This window comes from Magallana gigas, chromosome 2 (genome assembly GCF_963853765.1).
Source record: "Magallana gigas chromosome 2, xbMagGiga1.1, whole genome shotgun sequence".
NCBI classification, from domain to species: domain Eukaryota; kingdom Metazoa; phylum Mollusca; class Bivalvia; order Ostreida; family Ostreidae; genus Magallana; species Magallana gigas.
Genome location: NC_088854.1, coordinates 51,447,244 through 51,474,994, shown reverse-complemented (window position 1 = coordinate 51,474,994; position 27,751 = coordinate 51,447,244). Strand labels below are relative to the sequence as shown.

The window sequence follows — 27,751 nt, the reverse complement described above, 5'->3', positions numbered from 1 at the left end:
GGTGTCAATTTCAACTGTTACCTTCCCAAAGCGACACTATTTATATAATGACATAAGCGGAACCAGATTTTTTTATTTGTGAAGGAGTTGTAGGTCAGTGGTGGGGGGGGGGGTCAAATGGATAATTTTGTTTGACGGGGAGGATCCTACTTTCGGTAATTTCACTCTGCGAAACAGTATGTTTGAATTCTCCGCAAGGTAAGGGGGTCCTGACTATCCGCCTTTTATTATATCGAATTCCTCTCCTGGCCGTTTCGTGAAAGTTCAAACATTTATCATAGATATTAGTGATTTAATAAACAATAAGTGTTTAATTCTCTGTTCCATGAGTTTTAACTCTTTTATTTAAATAAAAAACACAATTCGCAGGAAACTGAAGATAAATCCCTCTCTGATTTTGACAGCTTTCGACTCCTTACTGACTCTACTGGTGGTCCCGTTCTATTAATACACGTAAAACAAATATTTCATAAATACTTTATTAAGAAAATACATGAATATTTTATTTTCGACTAAAATCACTGACAGCACATTACCCAGACCGACAACAATTACACTTTCAAGTGTGAAAATATAAGGTAAGATGTTTATGACTCTTTGTTCACCCATGTTCAAAACACCAAAAAATGCCACCCGATAAATTTCGGCAGAACATTCATACAACAACAAAGAATATGGCACATCTGCCTATACAGAAGATTTTATCTTATCATAATTATGTAGCTAAATTTCTACTAATAATCATACATAAACGGTATCCCTTCTTTTTCATCTCATAATTCAAATTATAAGCATTGTTAGCAAGACATGACATTTTGAAGATTACTTTTTACTTGTACAAATCAGCTTCGGTTGAGTACTGGACAAATTAAAATACTTGATTTCAAACATATATCCATGGAAACAAAGCAACACATCCTTTTTAATTATCATTTTCTAATGATTTTCCTAACATCATTGCTGTTTGAGCAGTAAACAGCTATAAACCATTGCTCCTTAGTGCATTGATTTAAATAGAATCCATATCAAAAAGGATCTTTCTAAAAGAATATATATTCTTATGTACAATAATAATTATACATTCATTGTAAAAACAGTCAGAAAAAAATTTTTTTTTTTGCCTTAGGACATAATAATTAGGCAACACTTAATACTGAAACAGCCAACTTTTCTGCAAGACACTTCAAAGTACAGGGTTGTCTCTAAAAATTGAAGTAGAAGGAGGAAATGAAAAAGTAGAAGGGGGTATGGGTATCTTGCTTATAGTTACATTGTGTTTGAAATGCAAAAATAGCCGGGTAATTAAGGCATTATAGTCGGGGGAATTCCCCGCCTCCCGGGTCTTAGAGACAACCCTGAAAGTACATGTATAATGCTACGTCATTCATCTGTCAACAATACACACTGTAGACAAAATAGTTCAGTTTTCTGAAAAGGTGTCTAGAGAAAAGGAAACAAATGATGTGACCTGTGAGGTGTTCGGTCAGGTTAGACCTGACAACTAATGGCCTCTGTCACACAACTGCGTGATTTATATTGTCACTGAAGAACAGAAGACGCAGAAAATCTCTGTTCTCTGAAAACAATTACAGTACAAGGAAAATACAGCCTACAGTTAGATCCTCCATGAGCAAACAAGTCAACAAAAACAAAAATTTGTCTCACTAAAAAATCCCATGATCCATTCTTTTTATACACTTCTTCAATATACTGCATCACACTTCACTTTAAAATTATGCACCAATAACAACACAATAATTACCTGATTGAGGTACATGTACATGTATTAAATTGATTTTTTAAGATATTGGTATTTTCACAATATACAAGTATTGGTAAATATGACAACCTGACTAGGCTGAGGTATAATAACAAATATTCATGTACTTTGGTACTTTTTACAATAGTTACCTTTTTATAATATTGTGTTAAGGAATGATTAAGGCTGCTTTAAGACTTTGGTACTTTGACAGGCACCCTATGCCAAGCATTACTCAGCACACCTCTCAAATTCCAGATCCCCTCCACGTTATCAGGCTGTACGTTGTAGGCGGTGTCTGCTGCCTTACAGACAATCTCAACCTCACCCTTGTGATCCTTGGGGAGGGGAATCGTTCCCTCCCAGAACGTCCAGGCATAGGTCTTGTACAGGGGTTGTTCAGTGGGAGATAACTCTGCCGAGTGCCAGGTTTTCCCTCCATCGGCCGACAGGTCGACTCTGACGATGCCCCGCCCACCTCCGCTCCAGGCATAACCTTTGACCGTCACCTCCTCGTCATCCTCTAGAACAGAGCCAGCCTCCGGCTCACAGATAACGGACTGGACAGGGAGTTCATAAATAGGAGGGACAGAGCTGTAATAAAATGCGCAGACTTTGGTTGTAGACAATTTTGTTGCTATTGAAATAAATGCATGCCTCTTAAAGATATTTAATTAGCAGATAACTTACGTGAAATCTACATTATGCCAATCAATCGAGGAATGAAATCCTTTGTAATCTTTTTGCTGCCAATGGCAGGTACTCTCTTTATCACTCAAGGTAATTTTGTTCAGCCATTTGACCTAAAACATAGCATATTATGTGCAAAATAAATACACCATCCAAAATAAAAAATCACATAAAATTTAATCTTTAATCATAAGACTGAACATAACATAAATACAGTATTAATATTATCAATACAATGAAGCATATTGCCTTACCTGCCGCGCTCCTACAACACCAGGAATGATAACCCTAACAGGATAACCATGATCTGGTGGGATGTCCTTACCATTCATCTCATAAGCTAGGATAATGTCTTTCTTCAACAATCTAGCCATCTCAATAGGAATGGATGCCCCGTAATTATGTCCAGTGGGATCAGCATCAGCACCATCAAATATGATGTGCTTAGCGTCCACTGTTTCAATATCAATGCCTGCCCTTTTCAAGACATCATCCAAACAAGCACCTGCCCAGCTCGCATTACTGATGGCAGCAGCTCCCCAGTTGAGACCTTTAACCGGTTTGATAGTCACCATTTCACTCCTTCGATTGCCTGCACATTGAACTATGGAGACTACAGACTTCTTGTTGAATTTTCTCTTCAAGTCTTCTAAACTGAGGTTTACTTGTTTCGTAGAGCCAACTTTGGTAACTGTCAGTTGGTATTTCTTTGGATCTATGACTGGGACAGGAAGGTGGTTTCTTACAAAGAACAAATCATTGGGTGTCAGGTAGCTGTGCCTGAGAAGTGAGAGAGGAGGTTCAGCATTGAATGGCTTACTGGAGCTAGGCTTGAGTGCAACATGCCGTTTTGGGTCATTGGCATATGGATCACTGCTATCCTTTTGCTCATCTTTTGATTTTTCAGTAATGTTGCCAATTCTTAACTCCTCAAGCATCTCATAAATCTCTTCCTGCTTATGGGCTGCATACATTTCCCAGTAAGGTTCAATAGAAGAACCTGCAGCCAGTAAAATTCTGGACCCTCCTGGATGATTAGATACATAGTCTGTGATGTCATATACTCCATTTTTGTATGTAACCTATAAAAGATATTGATATCTCTGTATATGGGGTCTCCAAAATACTTCAAAGTTTATCATTCTGTTATCTTTCAAGACCTTACCCATATCCTATTTTCCTTTTTGTTGTGTTTAGCGACCTCCTCTAGAGAGTAGGTAGGGAGCCCTTTCTTTAGGCTTCCAGCGGTTTCTGATTGGGCTGCATGTACAATATTTCTTTTTCTGTTCAACAGCCATATTACACTCCCTAAAGCGAATCAACAATTCTTAAGTCTAGGGTTCTTTTCATGATTAATTTTCAAATCATATATTACAAAACAAGGGGCATCCTCTACAAACAAAACTATGGTGGCATACCTCTGCCCCTTGTGTGCAAGTTATTTTTCTATCAAATATGTCAACATGCAAGATAAATATGTCAACATGCAAGAAAATTATCTATGTCGACATGCAAGATAAATATGTTCACATGAAACATATTTATGTCAACAAGCAACTTAGTTATGTTGACATGCAACCTATAAGTTGCAATGCAACATATTAATCTGGCATGTGAACATAACTAAGTAGCATGTCAGTATATTTATCTCGCATGTCAACTTACTAAGTTGCATGTTGACATAAATAAGTAGCAAATGAACATAAATAAATTGCATGTCGACATAAATAGGTAGAATCTAGCATCTTCGATGTCACATGTGGGCGATATTTGATTTTTGAGATCTTTTATATTTGATAGAAAAATAACTTGCACACAAGGGACAGAGATATGCACCTACTATGAGTACAAAGTAGGTCAACTGCGGTCATTAAATGATAAACACACCTGTTTACACCTAAGCGATACCCAGAGCTTGCATCAAATCTACACGATACTGACTGGATATAAAGTAATATACCTGTTATTCCTAATGCAAAACAAAGCTTTGTGGTCACCGCATATCCAGTGCTGTCGAATTCTCTCTCGTTGTTCGAGTGTTGTTGATCGTTGTTTTTCGAGGATAGAGTTTTTTGGGCCGACTCTGTCGACAAAGAGCGATTAAACAGATTCACTTGACACAGAATTCGAGATCGGCATTGCGACCTGTTTAATTTTTTACCAAATTCTTTCCATGACAAACCACTACTACATAGCCTTGCTGTTTTGTACATCGCTCACTAACTACGCTACTCTCGAAATCGTCAACGTCGGTCTCATGAGCCGAGCCCGATCACTATAATTAATGTCAACGATTTCCGAACCCAACTCAATTTGAATTAAATTTTTAAAAGCGCGGACGTCACGTTTAAAGGGTATATATAGTATCCATGTCACGTTCTCGTACTTTTAAAAAAAATAACCGACTTACATATTGCACTGTCATTGCCCATAATGTTCATGAAATATTTTCATGATAGACATAGGCTATACATGTTCCTTTTTATATAGTGGACAGACAGCAGCAACTATTCTTTTAGCACCAGCACCAGAAATTTAGTGAGTGAATCAAGAATTATTTAAAGTAGACAAACAAATATACCAAATGATATATTAAGATTAATTATCATTTTCTCGTTTAAAATAATCACATTTTAAAATAATATAATTGTTACAAACATATACTTTGTAAAATAATTATAATGTACAATTATTTCTGATTTAGTTTTTGATTATATGAAAAAAAAAATTCTAACATCGGCCATAGATAAGAATATTATAATGTTTATGTACATTAACGTATAATTATCTATTTGATATCTATTATCTACTATCTATTATCTATTACATGTAACTTGAAATATCCATTTTTTACAATGTCTTTAAAATCTACTTTGATTTTTAAAGTACATGTACTATACTCCTCCGGAGAAGAAACTGTACATAAAGCAACATCATACAAAAGTATAACGAAGTACCGGTATTAAGATAAGAGGCTCATGGACCACTAACCCATTTGATTAACAGACCTCGAGTTTTCAGTATTCATTACTTTTTTTTTTTATATATAGCCTCATCTGGGAAAAAGGGAGAAAGCAGGAAACCTAATAAAAAGAATTTTTATATTTCATATATTTTTAGCGGGCACTATGCCACTACAATCTATCAGTATTGTCCTTCTGACATATTTTAAATTTTTCAAAAAAATTTGCCTTATGACTACAAAAAAGTAGCCATAATTCATGTTTTTCCTGCTAAATTTAAAATATGTTGGAAGGACAGTGTATTAGAGAGGGGGGGTAATCACCGGACCTCACAGAACCCTTCGGCGACGAAACTTTGACCCAGGGATCAATTTGAGTTTGAAATGATAAGTTAACTGACCAAGACAAAATTTTGGATATGTTTGATTATTAGGATAGGAGTTTCTGCTTCCGTCAAAGAGAAAATTTAATTTCGGCGACAAATTTGTTAAATGGATCAAAATTTTGCATACAAATCCATATTTCTATATAAAAAACATATTTCTATATAAAAAACAATTATAAGATATCTAGAAAATGTTATATGTAAAAAAAAAGAAGGTGTTTAATAGACAAGGGTGTCCTGTCTCAGCTATTTTATTTCTCTTTCTAAATGTGATGGGAATTTTATCTACAAAAATAAATAACTCCGATAGTGTAAAACGATTTAAAAAGCATTAATACATTTTAAAATGAAATCAAACGCATACAATATGCAGGTGATAGTACTTTCCCTGACAAGGACATAGAATCACTTGAACTTGTCATTAAAATCGTTGAAAATTTGGGTCTTGTACTCTGTATATCAAGAACAAAGTTTGAATTTACCAAAGACGGTGTATTCCATTTGGGTGATTAATCAAACTTACTATGGAAGGAGAGACAACTCTGAAAGGCGTAAACAATAAATGTCTTGGTTTATTGGGCATACAAAAATTGTAGGTCCCGGTCTGAACAAATTCGGATAAACGACATGGGAGCTACAGAGCCACCCATTGCAAGAATTGAGTACTAGTATTTAGGTCATCCATGCGAATTTTTCAGACCGGGGGCTACAATTTGTACAGACCTGCAGCTAACAGAAAGTCATGAAATAACTGGTTATTTAATCATAAGGACTTGATTCCTGGCGAAGTAGAATTTAACTCTTTCTTGAAAATTCCAGCTTATGAATTCTCTTTTAATCTCTAAAATCTTGAACACGACTACTTTTTTAGAACACTCTGAACAATCTTTCATAAACATTGTTTTATAATATAATAATTTTCTCCTTTATTTGGGGAAATTGTGAGTAAATCAAGCGTAACATCTTAATTAGAAAAATAAACAAAGGCGGCATTGGTTTACAGACTTTGAATCAAAACTCAAAACTATTAATAAAAGCTTCATTGGTTTCGAAAATTATATAAAATAAAAGTACTTATAAACGCTTGTGTAGATAAACACGATATCAATATTCCATTTTGATAACTTCAAATATTTCAAAATACGAAGAATTTAAATGAAACTCCCTCCCTGTGCTCTATAAAGAGGTTCTTGGGGCCTTTGACGAATGCAAAGATAAGTCATTAACCCTGGTTTTGCTAATCAAAATATTTGGTTTAAAAAAACATCTGTTTTAAGGGTAAATCACTATTTTTTCAAGTCGTACTAAAGGTGGCTAATTATAAGTAAAAGACCATATTGAATGAGGATGGCTTTAAAACAATAAATGATAACAGGGATACTTGGCATCCACTAACAAATTTTTTAGGCGATTACAAAATAGTTAGAATTGCAAAAGATGCACCATTCGAGGATAGATTTCACAAACCCACCTGCTAAGTTGCATTTATATTTTGAAGGAAAGCTAGAAGTTACCTAAAATAAAAAGCGTAAATTTTCTATATTTAAAAAAAAAAGAAATCTCAAAAACCTATTATGGAAAAAACCTGGTGCAAGAATTCCAAATAGAAAAGTACTGATTTAATGTAATTTACAAGAACAAGGTTCAGTCTTTATTTGATAAATCTGCTCAGTTTAACAATCAATTACTTCATAACCCGTTGACCACAAATCTTTCGGTAAGTAAATGGGATAAATACATATATAGCAATTGTAATTATTACAACATGCCAGAAAATATAAAGCATTTGATCTTTGAATGAGATTTGATAATGTCACTTTGATCGAAAAATTTCACTGGCACTAGAAATTAATGTCACATGAAAAATTATTGTTATTGGCTTTATTTTTATCAGCAACAAATACATTTTTATCTAAGATAATACTTTGTCATTTACAGCTTGTAAAATTTATAAATATGAAATGAAATGAGCCTGTTTCATATGAATGTATGCACTTTTTTTATTTTACAAAATGCGCAAATACAATTGTATCTCTCTGTGAATATTAAGTCAAAATATATAAATTTAAACTTTAGAACTCTCAAAAAGTTTTCCTGTGATAAACGATAAATAAAAGAATAGATTTTGTTATGGAAAGTGACAACCATCAACCGACAACCTGTCTTTAGTCGAGAGTAGATTACTTTAAAGGGACTAGATGGCCGTGGCCATTTTTAGACCATATGAACCTCCTAAAAGAGAAGAGCTATGTATAAAGATACAGGACAACAGTCAAACTTTAAAATTAAAATTCTTGGATTTTTTTCCTTGCTTAATAATAGCTTATAGCTAAACAAATTATTTTCAAAATTATTGGGTAGATCTGATGGTTGATTTTGTTGACCACCCAGCGTCCTAAAGGAAAATGTCGACTGTCAATCGTCGACCTGTTCCCGGTCAAAATTAGAGCGTAAATGTGGAACAATGTATAGATATCTCCATACAATATTTTCAAAAGTACTACTATGTCCATATATTGGATCGAGCCGCCATTTTTAGCGCTCGCTTCAGAACTGGTAGTTCTACCAGACGATTGGCCGTCTCCGTAAGATTTCGACAATCTCTGCTTGTCTGAGATTTACGGAGAGAGTCGAGGGTCTGGTTGAACAAGACTGCAGAATCGGGGACGGACTTTGATTCCTGTCCGTAGGATTTGGCTGCAGAGTTTTAAAATAGAATAAAACTAATTAGCAATTTTTTATGATACTTTTTTCTGCGCCTTCTGAAACCGAAAATTACAACAATCAGGTTAATGTCAAAGCATACCGCGAATTTGATGTCGAAAAAGGAAAAAAAACAACAATGAAAAAAAAATATATACTTACGTTACAGAAAATCAAAACGTCCAACTGTTTGAGTTTTATATTTCTGTCATTAAAATGTAACGTTGACGATGGTTCCTATGAGGTTCGCGTATCTCGTGAGAAGATGTACATTTTGTATAAGTGAATCAAAAGCAAGAGGTTTACATTTTTTCCCATGGTTAATTTGTGGTTTTTAAATCAGCATGCGACAAATCCTGTTGATAATAGTTTTGTTTCATTTTGGTTGAAACCTTTTACACATAATGAATCCCCCCTACCGGGCAAACTTTTCTCAATCCAAATCCTTCTCCATCACAGTTTCCACAGATATTACCATCCAAAATGTTTGGCACAATTATCCAATGAACCGGTTTATTTTTAACCCTTAACATCAGTCACAGTCAGCATTTTTTATTTTTTCAGATTAGACCATAGACATGATTATGTAAGAAGAGCGCTGGAAGAAAGTAAATGAGTGTAAACTGTCATTGCAGCAGAATGTGCATAAATTAGAGGAATGCTTAAACCAAAATGATTTATCTATTAATTCAGTGTTAGAGTATTGTGTCGAAACTTTTGTGAATGAATTAGCTTTCGTGATGTCTGACTATCATAAGCTGTACAGTCTCCGTCATGTCAATAAGAGTAATACTACTTACATGTAGTAGGTAATGCTGAACCTACAAATAAGACCGAGCATGGATTACTAAAAATAAGCGTTTATATTATATAATATATATCGTAAAGCGCTATCTAGCTGAAATAGCGAAAGCAAATCTGTAGAAAATCATGAATTTTTTAAAAAGTCAAGTAAAAGGCTCTACAAAATATTTGAACGGAAAAACCTAAGAAAATATCTGAATGAAAAAGGTTATTTGTTAAAAACTATGTAAGGAAATCTAATTAATTCTAGTTCTTTCTTTTTTTCGAAATTCAGTAGGAAAAAAGTTAACAAAGTAAATGTCTCACTTGAGGTCACATTTCAAATCCCTTGCTGATATTGATCACCCTTCCTTTGGTTATGATATTGTCGAAGATGAAAAAAATGAATCTTAGATCTAATTTTACTACGCCCTGGCCCCTTTTTGACACTTATGTAGGAAGCATTGCTTAATATACTAGTATACGGTCTGGAAGTCTGGGGCTTTCATTCTGCCCAAAATATATTTTAATCAAAGTACTGAAAGTACTGAAAAGCGCTAAGTCGGGAAGAAAGTGTTAAAAATATATCGATTGATATAAAAATACATGTAAAGAACCTTATTGTTCGTTATTGAGAAAAATGCACTTACTCAGAATTCTGAAATGACGTAGAATTTGGATATGTCTCAGTTATAGAATGCATAATCTTTTTAATGATTAATGCATGCTGTCGTGTTACAGTGAAAACAAAATGCTGATGACTTTTTATAAAATCATAATAAAAGCATTTAGCAATAAATGTAAGTGTATCTTTATTTTTGAAGCATAGAATGATTTATCCATTTGACTGTTAAGTCAAAATTTCCAATTTACAATATAACAATCTGCCTTAAAGCATGTTTAAAAAATGCTTGATTTTAAATTTTTAGCAATTTCTTGAAATCGAGATCATTTGTAGCATTTTTGGGATTTGATTTTAATCAACTCTCCTATGCAGTTACTCGGACAAACCGAAAGTGACACAGTGTTTGGACCTCGGCACAAATCATCGCTGCTGACAAGACTTAGTTCTTGAAAACAAATGATAAATTCGATGTAATGTATGCTAAAGCATTGTTTTTCAAGGAAACTTATTTATAAATACCTTGAAAATAGTCAGATTTTTAATGGTACGAACAATTTAGATATTTTTTGTAGTCGTATGTATTCCTACGCCAGAGTTCAATATAGTCTCGTTCAACTCGACGCTCGGATGTCTCCGTAGATCTCCAACAAGCAGAGAGTCTCTTTTGTTTGTCGGAGATTTACGGTGTCAGCCGAGCGTTTGGTTGAACTAGACTAGAGTTCAATATTGCGTGGATCCATACAATTTTCGAGAAATATTTCTATTACTGATACATAGTTTGATTGAATTAATTTTATCTTTAAATATTATTTAACATGATTCATATGGATAATTCTCGACATTCTTATCGAACAAGTCCAAAAATTCATATTATAAAAATGTGCGTAATTCAAATTAGAAACTAAATGTACATGTACTTGTCATGCAAAATAACATATCATTGATGTTAATAAATAAACATCGACAAAATCAACTCCCGTCAGTTCTTCAATACTTTGATTATAATAAAATTTGCTTGTTAGTTTTAAACAGATTTCGCGACTGTTAAGCAGAGCTACAGAGTGCATGCTTCTTGTGAAGAAAATAAAGTAAAATAAGATTGTCGCCAATAACAACGATCAAATGATGATTAATATTTATTTATTTTTATTTGCTAATTTTCATCATTTCTTTGTTTTTACATCCGACAACTTCCAACCCCCCAACCCCCCCCCCCCCCCCCCAAAAAAAAAAATTGATGAACTCTAAAAAAAAATACAGTGGCAAATTACGATACCAATATTATTGTAAAATAAAAAGCCAAAAAGTTTTGACAGAAGTAAGATAATACTAATCGCATTACAGATCTGCCTTGCAGGGATTACTACTTATTCTTCAAAATATAAGCTTTGGTATTCGAACAATATTTCCAGCCTTATTTTACAATACACCATGCAAAGACCACTAATGTATTAACATTACCTGATGTTAGAATATCAAAATGGAGTCGCTTCTTTTCATTTAAGCATCAACTAGACGGTCTCTTCTGGGGAACATTTCAGGGTATATCATTGAATTTGATGAAGTCTAGCTCACATCTCATCAGACGTAAAAAGTGTGGTGTTTTTAACAAGTTTTATGAAAAGGATGTTGTCATGGACTCCTATGCAGATGTCACAACAGTATATTTCACCGTAGGTTCACGTCAAAACCTAGCTGAGGCAAAACCATTCCCGAATTCACCTTCGAATTTGGGCCGTTTCCGCCTGCGACAGGGGCTACCTTATTATGAGATGAAAAAAAAATGTGTCAGATGTCTGACTATTCACGTTTTGTAATAATGTGAGCTAGGTCATTTTTTTGTGATGTGTGTTGTTTTTTAATGGGAAGACGGGTAATAAGTTCTTGGCTTGTGGTCTTGTGCTTTTCAAGCACACGTGTAACTTCGACGTAAACAAACTTTCGTGCTTTGCTGGATGATACTAAATTGGAGAAGAAGACTTAGTGTTGTTTTAAAAAAAAATCAAAAGCATTTTCGCAGAAATTTGTTTTGAATTTATAACTTGAATCTAAAGATGCACATTTATGGTAGGGATATATAGTAAACTTGAATACTGTAGTGACACCTGCAATACATACAAGGTCTGCCGGATAGGCCCGAGAAATTGCCATTGGATGGAAGAACTGTTTACACCAGCGTATCAGAGGTCGTATTAAAGAAAACTCGTAACCATGTAATAGGGTATTGGTTCTTTTAGAAAAATTGAACTCAGAAAACTTTTAGAATATTTTCGACGTTTACAAGCAATATTAAATTGACAAATAGTTTCATTTCATATATACCTATATAATGGGTACAGTTATCACATAACACGCGAATTAAATAACTAATAGTTATATTAAATTCATAGCAATGTTGAACCCTACACATCACTTTCAATATTTACTGTTACTAAGTGTTTTTATTACTGCGTAATATGTCCATACTGCACATAAATTAAATCATTAATAAAATTTAATTTTCCTTATGTTTACTCAGTTTAGTAAACACCGGATTCTATAGGGGAGTACAATGTACTCTATTTCGATAAAAAAAAAATCGGTAGGGTTTTTCATATAAGAACAAAATTATGGGACGTAATACGAAATTCTTTAAATATTAAGCAATTTTAAAAGCATTTATTTGAGATAATTACAGTATTTCTAATACAAATTGAAAAAAATGCCTTTAAATAGGCATTAAACGCTTTCAAAAAAAATCATATGACCCAAAGAAAGGGGGGGGGGGGGGGGGTTCCGACTGCATAAGTCTCCAGCATCCGCCAGTAGGTGGCGATATTTAGGAAACGCGAAAACGAAAGTGGAAGTAGGTTTAGAAATCTGGCGACAAAAAAGCGCTGCAGATATGCTTAGCGCTTTAAAAATCATCTTAATTATTGTTAAAACATACTTAATGTTAAAAGGTCACACTTGAGATGATATGATAAAAAAAATTATTAATATAAACATCTAATCCAACAAATATAACTGATTAGAAGAACCATAAACTTGTCTCTTCAAGTAGATGTACATGTTTGCTTAAGTACTTCTATTCAAAACAATGATTTGGTCTACAAATTCAAAAGAGGTCAAGTTTAAGCCGCTTGAAATATACCAGGGACACCCTTTCGATGGAACAGAGTGTACAATGTAACATGATCAAAAAGGCCGAGAAAAGAAAACTCTTGTTTTTATTCGAAGCCCAAAAACTGCTGCGTTAAGAAAAAAAAATGTTTTGAATTTTTTTTTCACTTTATAACGAGTAATCGACTAAAAAAATTTAGTCGATGATAGGTGTGACCGAGCGATAGTCGAGTACTCGAGTACTCGTTGGCATCCATAGAAAAAAGTGTTTAAAAAAACTGTTTTTGAACTTAAATTTTAACAACAAATTCAAATTTTAGCTTTATTTGTTTTTTTCTTTCGACAAAGCGAGTTTTTTGATCGCTTACGCAATCCATTATACACTGTATTTTATATTGGCGCCGTATTCGTTGGGGCAGACTAGAAGTGTTCTAAGCCGTATAGTTCCGAGAGGACGGGGTAAAATAAATGTAAAGGAAGTTCGTTGGGTTTGTTGCAATCGATTAATTTCGGTAGCACACGCAAAAATTTAAAGTTATATCATTAAATGTAACTTGTAGTGTCCACGAAGTTATGGCATTACAATCTATCAGTATATTGGAAAGGGGAGATAATCACCGGACCTCACCGATAAGAAGCAGGTGCCCGGAAGACAAGGCAGAACGGCTTGTCGATGAATTAACCCCTCGGCGACGAAACTTTGACCCAGGAATTAAAATACATCAATAAAGTAAGAATGAGAATTTAAATTTTTTTCTTAAATTATGATGCTCCATTTTAATCAAATAAAATTAATTAATTTGAAGTCTTCGCTCTAAATCAAATGTTTAATAATGTAACACGATTTTAGAATTTGTTTGCTTGATCTTTATTGGTAGAACAAAAAATGACGCTGCGGGTATCTGTCTTCCTCTTTTTCTTGACACTTAAAACAATAAATGGAATCGGGTTTGACAAGCGAAAATATGTTGACGGAAGGGGAACTGGAAATGGTTTCCAAGAAAACCAATTCAGCGGTTCAGAACTTGGGAGCTCAGGAAATGTCCCTCCAGCAAGTCTTGGGTTTCCAGAGAGTGATAGGGGATTATTCAGTTCTACTAACAACGTTGCGAATTTAGACAATGGTGGGAGGGGTTTTACTGGTGGCGCCAGTGGCTTTGGCGGTGGAGCTGGTACGATTGATACAATCAGAAACGGGAAAGGAAGCTACTTCGATAATAACGGGATGAACAATAATTTTTCTGGGGGCCGAGGATCATTCAATTCCAATGGAAAAGGCGGAGGCGGTCCATTCTCTGCTAATGGTAATGGCGGTTCGGGTGATTTTAATGGCGGTTCAGGTGGTTTTGATGGCGGTCAAAGCCCATTTTCCACCGGAATTGGTAATAATAATGGCGGATCAGGGAGCGGTGCCGGTAGTCCGTTCAGTAACGCGGGTAGTGGTGGAGGATTTGGCAAAGGGCCCTTTAATACAGCAGGAAATGGAGGAGGATCTGGTCTTTCCGGTTTAAATGGTGGTTCCGGTCCTTTTTCGGCTGGAAATGGTGTGGACGGGGGAATGAATTCGGGAGGAGGTGCAGGTTCCTTTAGCAATAATGGTATTGGAGGGGGTATGGGGAAGGGACCCTTTAACACAGCCGGAAATGGAGGAGGTTCCGGTTTAAATGGTGGTTCCAGTCCTTTTTCGGCTGGAAATGGTGTGGACGGGGGAATGAATTCGGGAGGAGGTGCAGGTTCCTTTAGCAATAATGGTATTGGAGGGGGTATGGGCAAGGGACCCTTTAACACAGCCGGAAATGGAGGAGGTTCCGGTTTAAATGGTGGTTCTGGTCCTTTTTCTACCGGAGGTGGAAACAGTGGGGGTGCGAGTTCGGGAAGTGGAAGTGCAGGCCCATTTAGTAACGCTGGCAGCGGTGGAGGGATGGGCAAGGGACCATTCAACACAGCGGGAAACGCGGGGGATTCCGGACCTTTTAATGCTAACGGTGGGAAAATGTCGAGTCCGTTTAACACCGCTAGTAACGCAGGGTCAAACCAATCTCCTTTTAAAACCACAGATTCGAACCTAGGTAAAGCAATAACAATGACGTTTCACCATACCTACATGTACATAAAATTATAACAAATATTTTGTAATCACAAGTAATCATAGATAAACTTACTTCAATTCAAACTTGTAGACGGAAAAAATCCTTTTGACGCGTCGAAGTTTCAGGGGGTCGACTTCGGAAGTATGGGTGGGGCTATGGCAACAAACAATGGTAATACAATACTCAAGTTACAACCTAATTCATAGTATCCTTGTACATTTATCTTTAAGGGGGTACGGGACATCTGTCGATATAAATGTGGATAAAAGTACATATGTATTATAATTAAAATACTTTTACCGGTGTAGAATTTTATAATATTTGACCAAAAATATGTTTTAAATATTTTTTGAAAGGTGAAAATTAAAAAACAGCCTCAGCAGGATTCGAAATCTTGACTTAGAGATTCGTAATTAACGCTCTAACCAATTTCGCTTCGCTTTTAGTTAACAATTTTAAAAAATATTATAAGATTATTCTTGATTTTATTGTTTATTTCGACAGGAAGTACGACATGATATGGAGGTGTCCCATACCACCTTAAATTCAGTTCATAAAAAATATTTTCGATGGCTAACCTCACTAGCAATCTGCAAACACGTTATACAAAGCTCTGTAGTCATATTTATATACAGTTGCAAATGTTAATTTGCGATGGTATAGCATTTTACATGCCCTTTCTATAAAAAAAAACGTTATACACTACTTTGGATTTAATTAACCTTGCATTCTTTTTTAATAACTAAAACGAAGGTATCTTCTCCAGCCGTAGGTAACCCAATTGGCTCGAACTCCCTGGCCCAGTCCCCTGTTGGCCCGGGGGGACTCGCTGGGTCAGCGTTTACCACTGACACTGGAACAGACGGGGGCCCTGGCGGATTAGCCGGAGGGTCGTTCTATGCCGGAACTGATTCTTCAAGACCAGGGGGATTTGGAGGTAACCATTGGTATATCATTGCTAGGAATTTGAGGCCTTTTGGGCTTTTGAAATCTTTTCTCACGTCTTTTGCTAGTGCCAATAATTCAAAGGGGACTTTTTCAAAAGTATCTTTAATGTTTTGAAAGGTGGAAGTTTCCAAACAGATAATTCTCATGAAGCATTGTTTGTCAACACCGACACAAGCTTAGGAGAGGTACGTGTGAAACCATGGTAACGGTTACAGTATGATGATAATCAAAGACAACGTACTACAGTTATCTTTGTGGGTTTTTTTATTTTTGAAGGATGGGGGCAAATTGATGAAAACCAGAATAGACTATCCTTATATAGATCAACCTTGGCCAGTGTATAATTTAGTGTGTGTGGTTTTTTTTTTATCTATTCGTCATTCATTTTTTGATTGACTTTCAGAGACAGCCATCGCGATTTGATACAGCGAAATACGAACAGATGTTGTCACAGATGTACAACCCAAAAAATTACGACAATCAACTTGTGGATAAACCGTTTGGTGGTCATGAATACACTGGTGCCCCTCAAGTTTCTAACACGGGGTCCTATGGATCATCCTATAGCACCGGTGTTAACGGCCAGGCGAGCCATAGCTCCACCGGTAAGTAAACCACAATTAGGATAGCCATATGCATAGTTAAACCGGTAAGTCAACATTGACCGATTCATCGGTAAATTATATCAACGACTAGGCTGTTTAGAATCCGCAAGTATGTCAAACACCACTAGGCTCGTAATTTTACCGGTAAGTTAACAGTGAATGTTCTGCCGGTAATTCAACAACGTGGTTATTCCACTTGTGAGAAAACAATGGTCATGTGAGCCAGAGTTTCATCAATTACTGCAATATTCAACAACGACCGTTTCAAAACAGTCTGAATAGTCGTTACCATGCACTAGCAAGCAAGAGTTTTTTTTTAGAGTAAAACATTAATAAGCTTTCATCATCCTGACAATCAAAAGAATCAAAATGATTATTTTTGCGATCAAAATAAAATACCGACTGATAGGTCACATTTCTGGTTGTTTTAATAATCTTTCTAAAGGTCTAAGCGCTACATAATCCCATCAAAACAGTAACGACGCAGCCTATTTTGAAGGTTCTCTGTCTGGCGGAAAGCAGACGGATGAGCCAGGTCCGTTCGATACCAGACCATTCAAGCACGTACAAGGTCCGTTCAGTTCTCATACCGGAAATCAATACAAAGGCTCCAACTACCAAGTGGATGCAGCCTCCTCGCTCGGTGGACACAACTTTGCAGCTGTAGGATACTCAGGTAAATGACCGATCTCATCAGCCTGTCAGGGTTCACGTTTACATGTGGCTCTATAGTCTGTCCCAAGATATTTATGCAGCACATTTGGACGATTTTTTTTAAAAAATACACATACCTGTGAAAGAAGTGCACTTGTAATAGTTGAAAGGGATAATTTATAAGATAATTTCATTGACACATTATCAACTGTCACTCAGAAAAATTCACAGGAACGAAAACAGATTCCTTACGGAGATTTATAATGGGGAATGTTTACATCTTTACTCCATTCGGAATACACTCGGAATACATCGCGCAATTTTTCAACGTTATCATCCGGGCTTGCTGCAATACAAAATCTCCGTGGACATCACATTTTTTAGCATTGTATTGAAACCTGATACGCTAACAGGGGCGTTTCGACTGAGAAATCTTGGAAATTTTTTATACTTTTGAAAAAACATCGTTTGAACCCTGAGGTATTTATAAATATCAAGCAATTAAGCAAAATGTGAATCCAAGATATCTTGGGACAGACTATAGATGCTGCTTTGCTAAGGAGACATATTTGTCGGTTGGATACATACATGTAAATATCCAAGCATTTACTATTGCATCTCTTATAGTAGAGGGTCTTAATAATACTTTTTATATGCTACTTCCGGACAGACTTTTGATATTGTGTAACTTTTAAGGAGGATCATACGGTGTAGATTCCAGCGGATATTCTTCTGGATCAGCGCAATACAACGCCGGAAATGCGGCCGCATACGTCAGCGGGAACAACGCAGCTGGCGGAAGTTCCACTGGATTTGAAACCCCATTTGATCGTCACGTGGATAATTATAATGATCTTATATCTAATCCATTTAACTCTAATGTATGTTTATTTTATAGAACTGCTTACGATCTAATTTGAATTGATTTAATATGCATTCAGAACTAAAATAACAAAATTATATCTTTTTATAATTTTTTAGATGAATTCAAATCCGAATCAATACAGCAAAGGATCATACGGTACGATGTTTAAATCCAACAATAACTATGGAGGAATGTCGGAGACAAATCCTGGCGGAAATCCTTTCCGCCAAGGTGGCAACAAGGCCGGGGTGTCCATGGCATTTAACAACAAAGTATACAACGGTAAATTCAGACATAAACTGTTAACTGTTACTGTAAACCAATTACCATAGGTATTATATTGGATTCCTGGATTAATGGTTGAAAATCGATCCACGGCCGTTGTCCTTAATTAGGATGTTATCATTTTTATTGCTTTTAACAAAAAAGCAGTTATTTGCTAAAATGTGTATATCACTAGTGTACTTGCACGCGTACAGTATAGAATTAATAGTGTTTGGATTACAATATAAAATGTGGGCTCATTTGCAATTGTAATTTCGTGACCACCCCCCCCCCACTCCAATTCTGAAATATTTTTCTGTGTTTGTCTACAATTGAACCCCCTTAAAAAATAGCTTGAAGCCTAGCTTGATGTTTATATATTATATCAAAGTTGTTAAAACAATAACCTTTTTATTTTGTTTGTTTGTTTTTTTTCTTTTATACAGGTTGAAAAGGAATTTGAGACCTGTGGCGAATATCCACCTGTTCCTAGTATCATGTTTTTCTACACTGATTTTGTCAATAAAACAATATACACACTAACAAATATTGTTTTGTTTCCCCTTGAAATAAATGTCATTCACAAATTTAATTATAGATTTCTAGCGGAACATAAGTGTGCATACGCTTCGATCATTGCAAAAGTATTGGAGACTATCTACTTCGTTTTACAGGAGTACTTTATAATGCCAGACGCCAGAAATAAAAAAAAATTAACGTAAAATAATAATTTTTTATTTATTAACAACTTCGATTTCATTTAATATAAGTTATCTTTCTTGGTGTTAATGTACCCTTTTGCATTCGTGACATCGAGCAGTGCTGATTTGCGGTCCGTACATTGTTTGAAAGATCGCATCTTTTAAGTATGATAATACACTCTTACAAATATGTTATATATAGTGCCATTTAGGTAAACTTGATAAATGTTCCAGAACGATTCCATTTTCCTTTCAAGACTTTTGTCACGATCATCAAAGAGACACTAAGCATGCTGCTAATTAATATATATAGATGGATTTTCAAAACTTGCTCAATCTGTAAGAGGCACGGGTGAGTGAGTTAAATAACGATAACTTTTATTCTCTTTCATTATCAAATTCACAATAATTTAGAGAATTGTTACAATATAATTTATCTTAACAACAATATGAATATGATGGTATACATATAAAATGGAATGAACATGTACAAGATCATCATCATTTTTATCACCAGCTCAAACAGTGTCCATAAATGTGTATGTTACACAACATGCTTAATAAATTCTAAATTTTCATAATAATCAGTCTGAAAGTCCAGCCGCTGAAGGTACTCGTCCCGAGTTCTGTTAAAATGGAGCTCCTCCAAACACTGTAGGGCGTAGGTCTGATAGTACAAGTAGAACTTGTTGGCGAAGAACTCTGGTCTCCTCGCCAGCAGCGGGAGGTCCCCGATCCCGAATATACAGATCTGTCTCACACGGCGGCCGTAGCACGGCCAGTTGAAGACCCCCGTGCCCCAGTTCTTGAATCGGGTTAGGAACGGCTTCTCTTCGCGGTCCGTCTCTGGCTCCCCTAAAAGTCAAATCACCCGGATGTTAATTAATCAGATACTTTCTTTCTCCGTTTTGTACATTATTTTTTTTTGTGTTGGCATAAAACTTTGATCGTTGGTCTGACAGTGATATGGGTTTGCCATGATTCCAAAGATTGGGTCCATTCAGAGGAAGAGATTGGCTTGTTATTGCAAGTAGATGGCGCATTATATTTTTAAAAAGATTCTAGGTTGTTTGGAGAATCTTATTATTGTTAAATCAAAGCTAGAGTATATCAAAGTGGTATGCTCATTCTAAACTCAATTTGTCTATTTGCAGTTGACTCTGTAAGACCTTTTATATTTGGCAGCTTAGAATGACATAAAGGCTTGGAGATAGAAAATGGAAGAGGGAGTGGGTATGAGACATATAAATTATACTTGTTTACACTACTAGCTCTAAAACATTGTGTTTTCACAATCTGTAGTTATTTTACCCTCAAAATAATTAATTGCATTTCAATTCTAAATAAAGACTTATGTCGGCTTTGGATTGTGATATTTCTTCAAAAGGTACTTGACTTTTAATAATCAAATATAACTTTACGTTTTAGATAAATTGAATGTTTGGCCATAACAAGGTGCATTACAAATGGTGATAAAGTTTCAATCAATGATTCAATCTTCATGAAGGCGTTAGCTTTATAAACGTCCCTAAAGCAGTTCACATTCAAATAAAACTGTTATAGCCATTGAATTCATTCATAAAGATGCATCTAATCTTTCAAATTATAACTGTACAGAATGGTTGGGAATAATTTTTGTCACTTTTTCACGCAAAGTAAACTGTTTTTGTTCATTTTCAATTCTTTTGAAAATCGTTGTTAACTGGAGAAAAATTCTTATTTAGTGAGCAGAGATACGTTGTACAATAGCCTTAACAGTTTTATGTAAATAACATCTATCAATTTGTTCAGGTCTGGACAATATTGGACGTCCACAAACAATTGTGTTTCCGGTCATCTGCTCTGTACTACTTAAGGAATAAGAAATCGTTCTTTGAATTTTTAAAGAATGATTCCTTTTTACTTATATTTATAAATATACATTTTTAAATGTTTTTGTCTGTTATAACATTACGAATCAATTTTGAAGCCTATAGCACAATAATTTCAAAAAAGATTAGCGACACAAAACGGGCGTGTCTTATAGCATAACTGAAAAACGGAATTGGCTGCGACGCGTAGCAATACATTGCATGTGCTACATCACAAAATAGTGGTTTTTAAATATTGTTTTAAAAAAGTGAAGAAATTGGAAATATAAATATAAGTAATAATTAAGAAATCATTCTTTGAATATTATGAGGTGATAATTTCGGTCGAAGCGTGGTCAAATCTATCATAAACCCCTTCGGGCTTTATTTGATTTGACCACGCCCCGACTAAACTTATCACCTCATAATACTCAAAGAATGATTCCTTATTACTTATATTTATATGCAAACCCCGCTTGCGCCTCAATTATACAACATTTGGATTTATTGGACTGTATAGAACAAAATAAATTACTATGGAAAATTTTGCTTGGTTCCCGTTCATAATAGAAAAAAAACATTAAGATGAAACAAAGCATTAAGTGTCTACCTTTAGATATTTATAACATTTATCCTGAGTAAGCTTTCTTACGATTCAGTGACAATGAACCTCTCCATTTAAAATGTTATTGTACAATATGAAACAAATTTCAAATATTCTTAGCAAAAGTTCTGCTGTTTAGATCTCATTCTTTACCCTTGTAAGTTCCAGGAATCCGTAGATGAGGATTATGGTTCAAAGAAGCGAAGAACGTCTCGTCTGGTACCGCCACTTTTCGGCTCCAGTTTAAGAAGTCCTTCGCCACCGGGTTATTGATGACGTAGTCCACAAAGTCCCTGTTTGCGGTGATGTGGACAGATCCCTTCACAGGGTGGATCTGATGAGGCGGAGGTCCGGCTGCCAGCCACCGGACTTTGTTTGCACTGAAACAGACAGACTGAGATGTAATTCAAGTTAGGACGTGAGTAGGACGTCGGACGTAGGTTATGGTATCCCGTTAGGTGTGACTAATCCTTTAATGTTTGTCTCACCCGAGTCACAACAGGCTCCGGGGCAAAATAACTAAGATGAGCTCACTGTTGATCTCAGTCTCACGTTTTCACTATATATACTAGTATTCTTTTTGTGAAGTTGAGATTGAGGTTTAAAGTAAGCTCGTCTTAGTTTGAAAGCCCCGGGGCCAGGACCTTAACCGACCAACAAACGATAATGTAGACGTTTTCTGACGTAACCGATATAACCGTACTGTTGGTTTCGTGTCATGTTCATCGTTTTTATTTGGAAAGTGAACTTATCCGTTATAGTCGGTATGGTAGACGGACTGCGAAATCTTGGACAGGGTCGGGAACTACTTTCCTCAACAGGCAACAGGCAGATTTCATGGGGGTTTTTTTCTTTCCATTTTCATTTTATCCGTTGAACGTCAGTTGATGTAATTCAGTGATATGTAATTTGATTAATATTCAAACTGCTTGCTTACTAGAATGTCTCCTTGAGTATTAAAGTTATAAGAATACCTTATCAGGTTTTCATGCTGGGTGGAGGTGTCTAAAAAAAGACCCATTCAATTTTTTTTTTGTGGTTTATTTCAGTAAGATAACTTTTGACATTATTTTGTGGGTAACTAATGAAATATTAGTATCACTTCTGCACTTTTAAAGTGCAATCCATTCAGAAAGTTTCCTCAACATGTACGATATATCATTAAATAGAAGTGTGCAGATGTCTTGGTAATTTCCTTATAGACCCTCAGTATACTATGGACTACTCGAAATTCTCCTGTCGTTGATGTTAAGCATGTACATGTATGATACTAGTGATGTTCGTTTTGTTTGTTGTTGTTTTTTTTATTTTGGGGGGGGGGGGGGTTGAATGTAGTTTTTTGCTATATGTTTTTCTTTCGGTTTTCGCCAGTTAGCGTTAGTCTGTAAGCGAGATGTAACTTAAGCATCTGAACTGCTGGCTTACTATAATGTCTCTAAGTATCAAAGATACCGGTATGTTTGACGCAATTTACAGGTACGGGTATTTTACTTCACTTATTTGACCACATTGTATGTTATCGATAGAATTGTGTTCACAAGTCGAAATGAACGTTAAGAAAAGACATTTTCCAGGTGAGCGTTTATATAGGTAACGCTATTTATTCTCGGTCTGTTCTGTGATAATGAATGAATTTTCAATCAAAACCCAAGTGGTCTCTTTCAGTTAGAAACGCAAAAATGTACGGAGCAGCTTAAAAAATTAATCATTTATTAATGAAATTGATAATGATTTCAACTGAAAATTTTCAAGAAAAAAACCCCATTTCTTATATTTTGAATACCATTTCCAAAGTATGAAAGATTTAAATAGAAGCTGTCGAGTTGCAAGATAAAGGGTTCGCAATTCTCTGTTTGGTATACAAGATTAGTGCCAAGTATTTGTTTACATAACCTTTTTAATAGTCAAAAATTCACATTTAAACCATTTCTTCTATATGAAAAATATTTTGAGCAAAATCCAAGTTTTTCAAGTTTGTAAGATTTTGGCTTCAATTTGAAATTCACGTTAATTGCAGTAACTTATTTGTAAACCAAAACAGGGTACGTGTTTTGAACAGGGTACGTGTTTTGTTTACATAACAAGGAATTGCGATCTCTGTATCTCGCTAGCAACTAGACCACCGACATTCAGTTTCGCTTAAGCTTTATAAATAATTAAGTTTATCACTTTAAACACGAAAAATAAAATAGTAAACTTGTTATTGATACCAACTAAAATTAAGACAGTGTCCTGTTCAAACGATTTATTGTTATGATCAAGCGGTCAGGAGTCATTGAGAGATGTTTCATGCAGTTTGTCAGAAGGTTCTCTTTAGATCTAATATAGCTTATCGTACGAAATAAAGTTCCAACACTGCAAAAAAAAAAACAAAAACCAAAAAAACGAATGACTACGGCATAAATAAAGCTTTATATTACTTCTTTTTTTTAACCTAATACCATATTTTGTGTACCACTAAACTGCTAAAAACCATGTTCATCTGCTTTTCTTGAAAAAATTGTTTTACTATCAGGTAGTATATGAGATTTTGTTCGGTTGTCACATAGTTAGACCACCAACAAGTCTCAATACACTTTCAGGGTATAGATTACAGATTTATATAAATGCATTCCTCTTGATGCTTTTAAATCCGTTGAAAAATAAAAACGGTTAAACTGAAAGGTCAAGCCATTTATTATCTGAACAAATTTTAACATTTTGGTTTATTGCCATTGAATAATTTGAAGAAAAGTAAACCTAGACTCGCTTGGTTTCAATGGCAAGAGCAATATACTGATGACATATTGAAAAAAAAGTCTTGAAAAAATCCCACAAAATGAATTAACCGTATAATACACGGATATAATTATACGAAATTTGTCAATTTTAAGGATCTCAATGGTTGTGTGACTGGAACTCAGCCATGATGTGATGATTAATTCCTAGAACTACTTACTCAAACTGACACTCTTTCTTACCGTTGAACTGTTCCTTCTAAATCATTTGCACCGTTATAAATTTTCAATATCTTCACAAGCTCGTAATTAGTCCGAAGAGGAAATTCCTGGCCAGTCAGATTAATAAAATACTTCCACTTTTTGTACTTGAGTAGGTCCTTCATACAAACTAATTCTTGCGTCAGAACACTGACGTATCCCCAGTGCACAGCTATTCTCGTGGAAGCCAGGAATACGTTTGGGAAGCAATGAGCAATGCTCTCAAACTCTTTGAAGACGACGCTCGTCGTTTTCTTGTCCACGTGAACACAATAGATATTCTGCGGCCGGTAGATGGCTCTGAGTAGGATTTCAAACTGTTCCGGGCTCTTATAGACCATGATGCCATAGGCCAGGGGAAAGTTATTTTCCTCCTCGGTCAAGGAGTCCATCATGTATCCCCGGGAATGTACAAAAGCAGAACAATTTCTTGTCTGACCTGCAAATGTCTTTCCCGGATCAGACTTCGGAAACGATTTGCTCAATCGTTTTGCTTTTGCCACTTCCTTTGTGTCGCCTTCAAAAAGAAGTCGACAGTTGACATTTTCTAGGTTGTGTCTCTGCTTACCCAGAAAACTGAACTGTTGTGGTTGGGTAACGTTTCTTTCTGAAGACCTATAAAGCGGAGAGTAGGAGACGAGTGTCGCATTTTTTGGAGCACTGGCACCGAATTTCTCCCTTTGGGTCATTAACAGGGCTCTCTGCGAGGCTTTCCTGCCTTCATAGTCATGTATTATATCTTTGATTACCGATGATATATTATCGATTTCCAGAATAATATCAGAATTAATTCGATTTTTGAAAGCCCCATGTAAAGTCAAAGTCGAATTTTTGTTGTATTTCAAGTCCTTGGCCAGAAACTGGTACGGTTCCTGTGTCTTCGCGGCTTCGGTTGCATCATTTGATATCCACACGTGGATTCCAAGCAACAGAGTGACGAGAATAAAACAAATTGTAAAGAGTTTCCTTAACGTTTTCGATGATGTCCGCATGTTACGAAAAGATCTACTTTGTCCACAATTTTGACAATCAAGCTACAGTAACCTGAAAATGAAAGGATGATCACATTTTAAGAGAGGTGATAAGGTACGTCCATATCTGACACAGAGACTCCGGGTATACTAAAAATAACAGGATTTTGGTAAAATCAAAGTGGTGGGTAAGATTATGACCGTAAATAAACTGCAAGGTGTGTCTCTGATAACGAGGAACCCGCGATGTTTACCGGGTACCCTTTCCCTTGTTTTCCTCAGAGTGCATGGAATTTTATCAGACTTCGGCAAGCTCTATGTTTGCAACGTAGTTTGAAAGAAATTAATGTTTCTGCTATACGGATTTCATTTAGTGCAAGACTATTGATTATGAATTTCTGTATATATGGCGGTGAAATGGTTGTTATAAGATATGCTTATCAGGGTTTCATGCTGAGTGGAGGTGTCTAAAAATAGATCCATTCTATTCTTTTTAGTTTATTTCAGGAAGATAACTTTTAAAATTATTTCGTGGGTAACTACTGAAATATTACTATCAATGCTGCACTTTTAAAATAGATTAAAATAAAACATTTATCATAAATTAGTACATTAAGTAGCTTCTACATGTATATGAAGACTTGTACAGGGGCCCGTTTCTCAAAAAGGCCTACGTCCAGGCGTAAGCTTAGTCCGGACTAAATCAGGGACTAAACCTCAAAACCAGACTAAGTTGCGTTTCACAAAAAGGCGGAAACTTAGTCGGGACTATTTGGGCTTAAATCTTCGCCTGCTAATGGGTAGGCGTAAGTCCTTAGTCTGTGCACAAAAATGGCGAGTATTTTGTTTCTAAGGCAAAAAAACAGAGAATTTTATTTTTTGGTTTGTTTTATGTGTTATTAAAGAAAACATTCACATTTATTTATTTATTTATTTATTTATATATAATAGATGTATATAAGTACGAATGGATTAATGATTTTTTTTATCAATACTCAGTAAGCATGAACTAGAATTTAATGTTTCTAATCAAATTTGAACCTGTGAACGAAACTGATCTTAAAATTATGAATAGGAGCAACTCAAAACGTTTACAGTTGTAATTTGTCCTCGTGTGTGGTTGTTTGTTCTTTACCTATACATGTATTACTGAAAACTTTACAACACGTATGCATTCTCATTTTCATTTTTTTACTCCTAGTATCTTTACAAAACCGTATGAAAGCTACATGTATTTTGGAATGTTTATGAACTCGCATTTAGATACAATAAATTTTTGTTTGTTAAAATATTACTTTTAACATGTTTTAGAAGCCTGCAGAGTGTGCATCAATTTTAGATCTGTTGACAAGCGTTTGTCAAGGTTATCGAATATTATATATTTTCGCATGCAAACCTTGAATTTTTGGAAATCGAATTCATTAATCTTATTAATTCTAGGATAAAGTGATCAATTGCGTTCATATTTAACATCGATCGTAATTCTTTTAAAATAGGTATGGTTTACATGTACTATCAATGATCTTCGTGCATATTCATATGTATTGTTTATTTGTACTCATTTAATTGAATTGATCTTTAATTACTTGAATTAATGATAGTTTTGTTTCATCATATTTAAGATGTACGTATATCAAAGGATATTTTTTTAGTTCGAAGTTGTCGATTTGTAATACAAAAGCGTTGTTTTAGCAGTTTTACAACAGTGTGCATTATTTACAAATTTGACTAGCTTGCATTTGTTATACTTATTACGTATATAAACAATTGTATACACACCCACCCCAATAACCCAAAGCAGATAGGGAAAAAAGTAAAAAGTAAAAAAGTAAAACTCACATGCACTTGTTAAAACCGCAAAGATGCAAAATGTCTTATCCGGAAGGGGATAGGTAATTTTTTAGATGCATTTTCCATTAAACTTATAAAAACCTTTTATTTATAAAACTTTCTTTAAATAGGAAGGGTGTTCTTAGATAACTGCTTTTATATCTTTATTTTAATCAAGATACTGTATACAGGGTTATTTTGGTCCCGTGTAATTTCCGTCCTTCTACACTTGTTACTTAAGTTACTTAATATTAGATATTGAAAATCAACATAACTTCACCCGCTGACAACGAGGGTGAAATGATTGAAAATTAAACAGGGCGAATTATTCCCTGTTTATGGTGTATATTACTTTCAACCCCCCCCCCCCCTCCCCCGAAA

At 35.2% G+C, this 27,751-nt stretch overlaps 3 protein-coding genes across 4 annotated transcripts; 1 reads left to right on the top strand and 2 right to left on the bottom strand.

The window, feature by feature from the left end:
• Positions 1-1,697: 1,697 nt before the first annotated feature.
• LOC105334550 (sulfite oxidase) lies at positions 1,698-4,730 on the bottom strand. Its single transcript, XM_011438058.4, has 5 exons — positions 4,410-4,730; positions 3,615-3,757; positions 2,704-3,531; positions 2,450-2,562; positions 1,698-2,353 (listed from the first exon to the last, which is right to left on the bottom strand). The coding sequence occupies exons 1-5, from the start codon at positions 4,660-4,662 to the stop codon at positions 1,951-1,953; spliced, it is 1,740 nt and encodes a 579-aa protein (XP_011436360.3). The 5' UTR covers positions 4,663-4,730; the 3' UTR covers positions 1,698-1,950.
• Positions 4,731-13,557: 8,827 nt separating this feature from the next.
• On the top strand, positions 13,558-18,982 carry LOC105334549 (uncharacterized). 2 transcript variants are annotated; one of them, XM_011438056.4, is made up of 10 exons: positions 13,559-13,740; positions 13,889-15,079; positions 15,191-15,271; positions 15,867-16,037; positions 16,166-16,233; positions 16,452-16,653; positions 17,153-17,329; positions 18,004-18,188; positions 18,289-18,454; positions 18,883-18,982. In XM_011438056.4, exons 2-10 carry the CDS (start codon positions 13,897-13,899, stop codon positions 18,885-18,887), a joined length of 2,238 nt encoding a protein of 745 aa, XP_011436358.3. In that variant the 5' UTR covers positions 13,559-13,740; positions 13,889-13,896; the 3' UTR covers positions 18,888-18,982. The 2 variants fall into 2 exon arrangements, with proteins under 2 accessions (XP_065933203.1, XP_011436358.3); XM_066077131.1 differs by lacking the exon at positions 15,191-15,271 and having other exon boundaries at positions 13,558-13,740.
• A 516-nt stretch (positions 18,983-19,498) lies between these two features.
• LOC105334548 (beta-1,3-galactosyl-O-glycosyl-glycoprotein beta-1,6-N-acetylglucosaminyltransferase) lies at positions 19,499-27,505 on the bottom strand. The gene is made up of 4 exons (XM_066077130.1): positions 27,380-27,505; positions 24,552-25,613; positions 21,745-21,971; positions 19,499-19,992 (listed from the first exon to the last, which is right to left on the bottom strand). The coding sequence occupies exons 2-4, from the start codon at positions 25,559-25,561 to the stop codon at positions 19,682-19,684; spliced, it is 1,548 nt and encodes a 515-aa protein (XP_065933202.1). The 5' UTR covers positions 25,562-25,613; positions 27,380-27,505; the 3' UTR covers positions 19,499-19,681.
• Between the last annotated feature and the right edge of the window lie 246 nt (positions 27,506-27,751).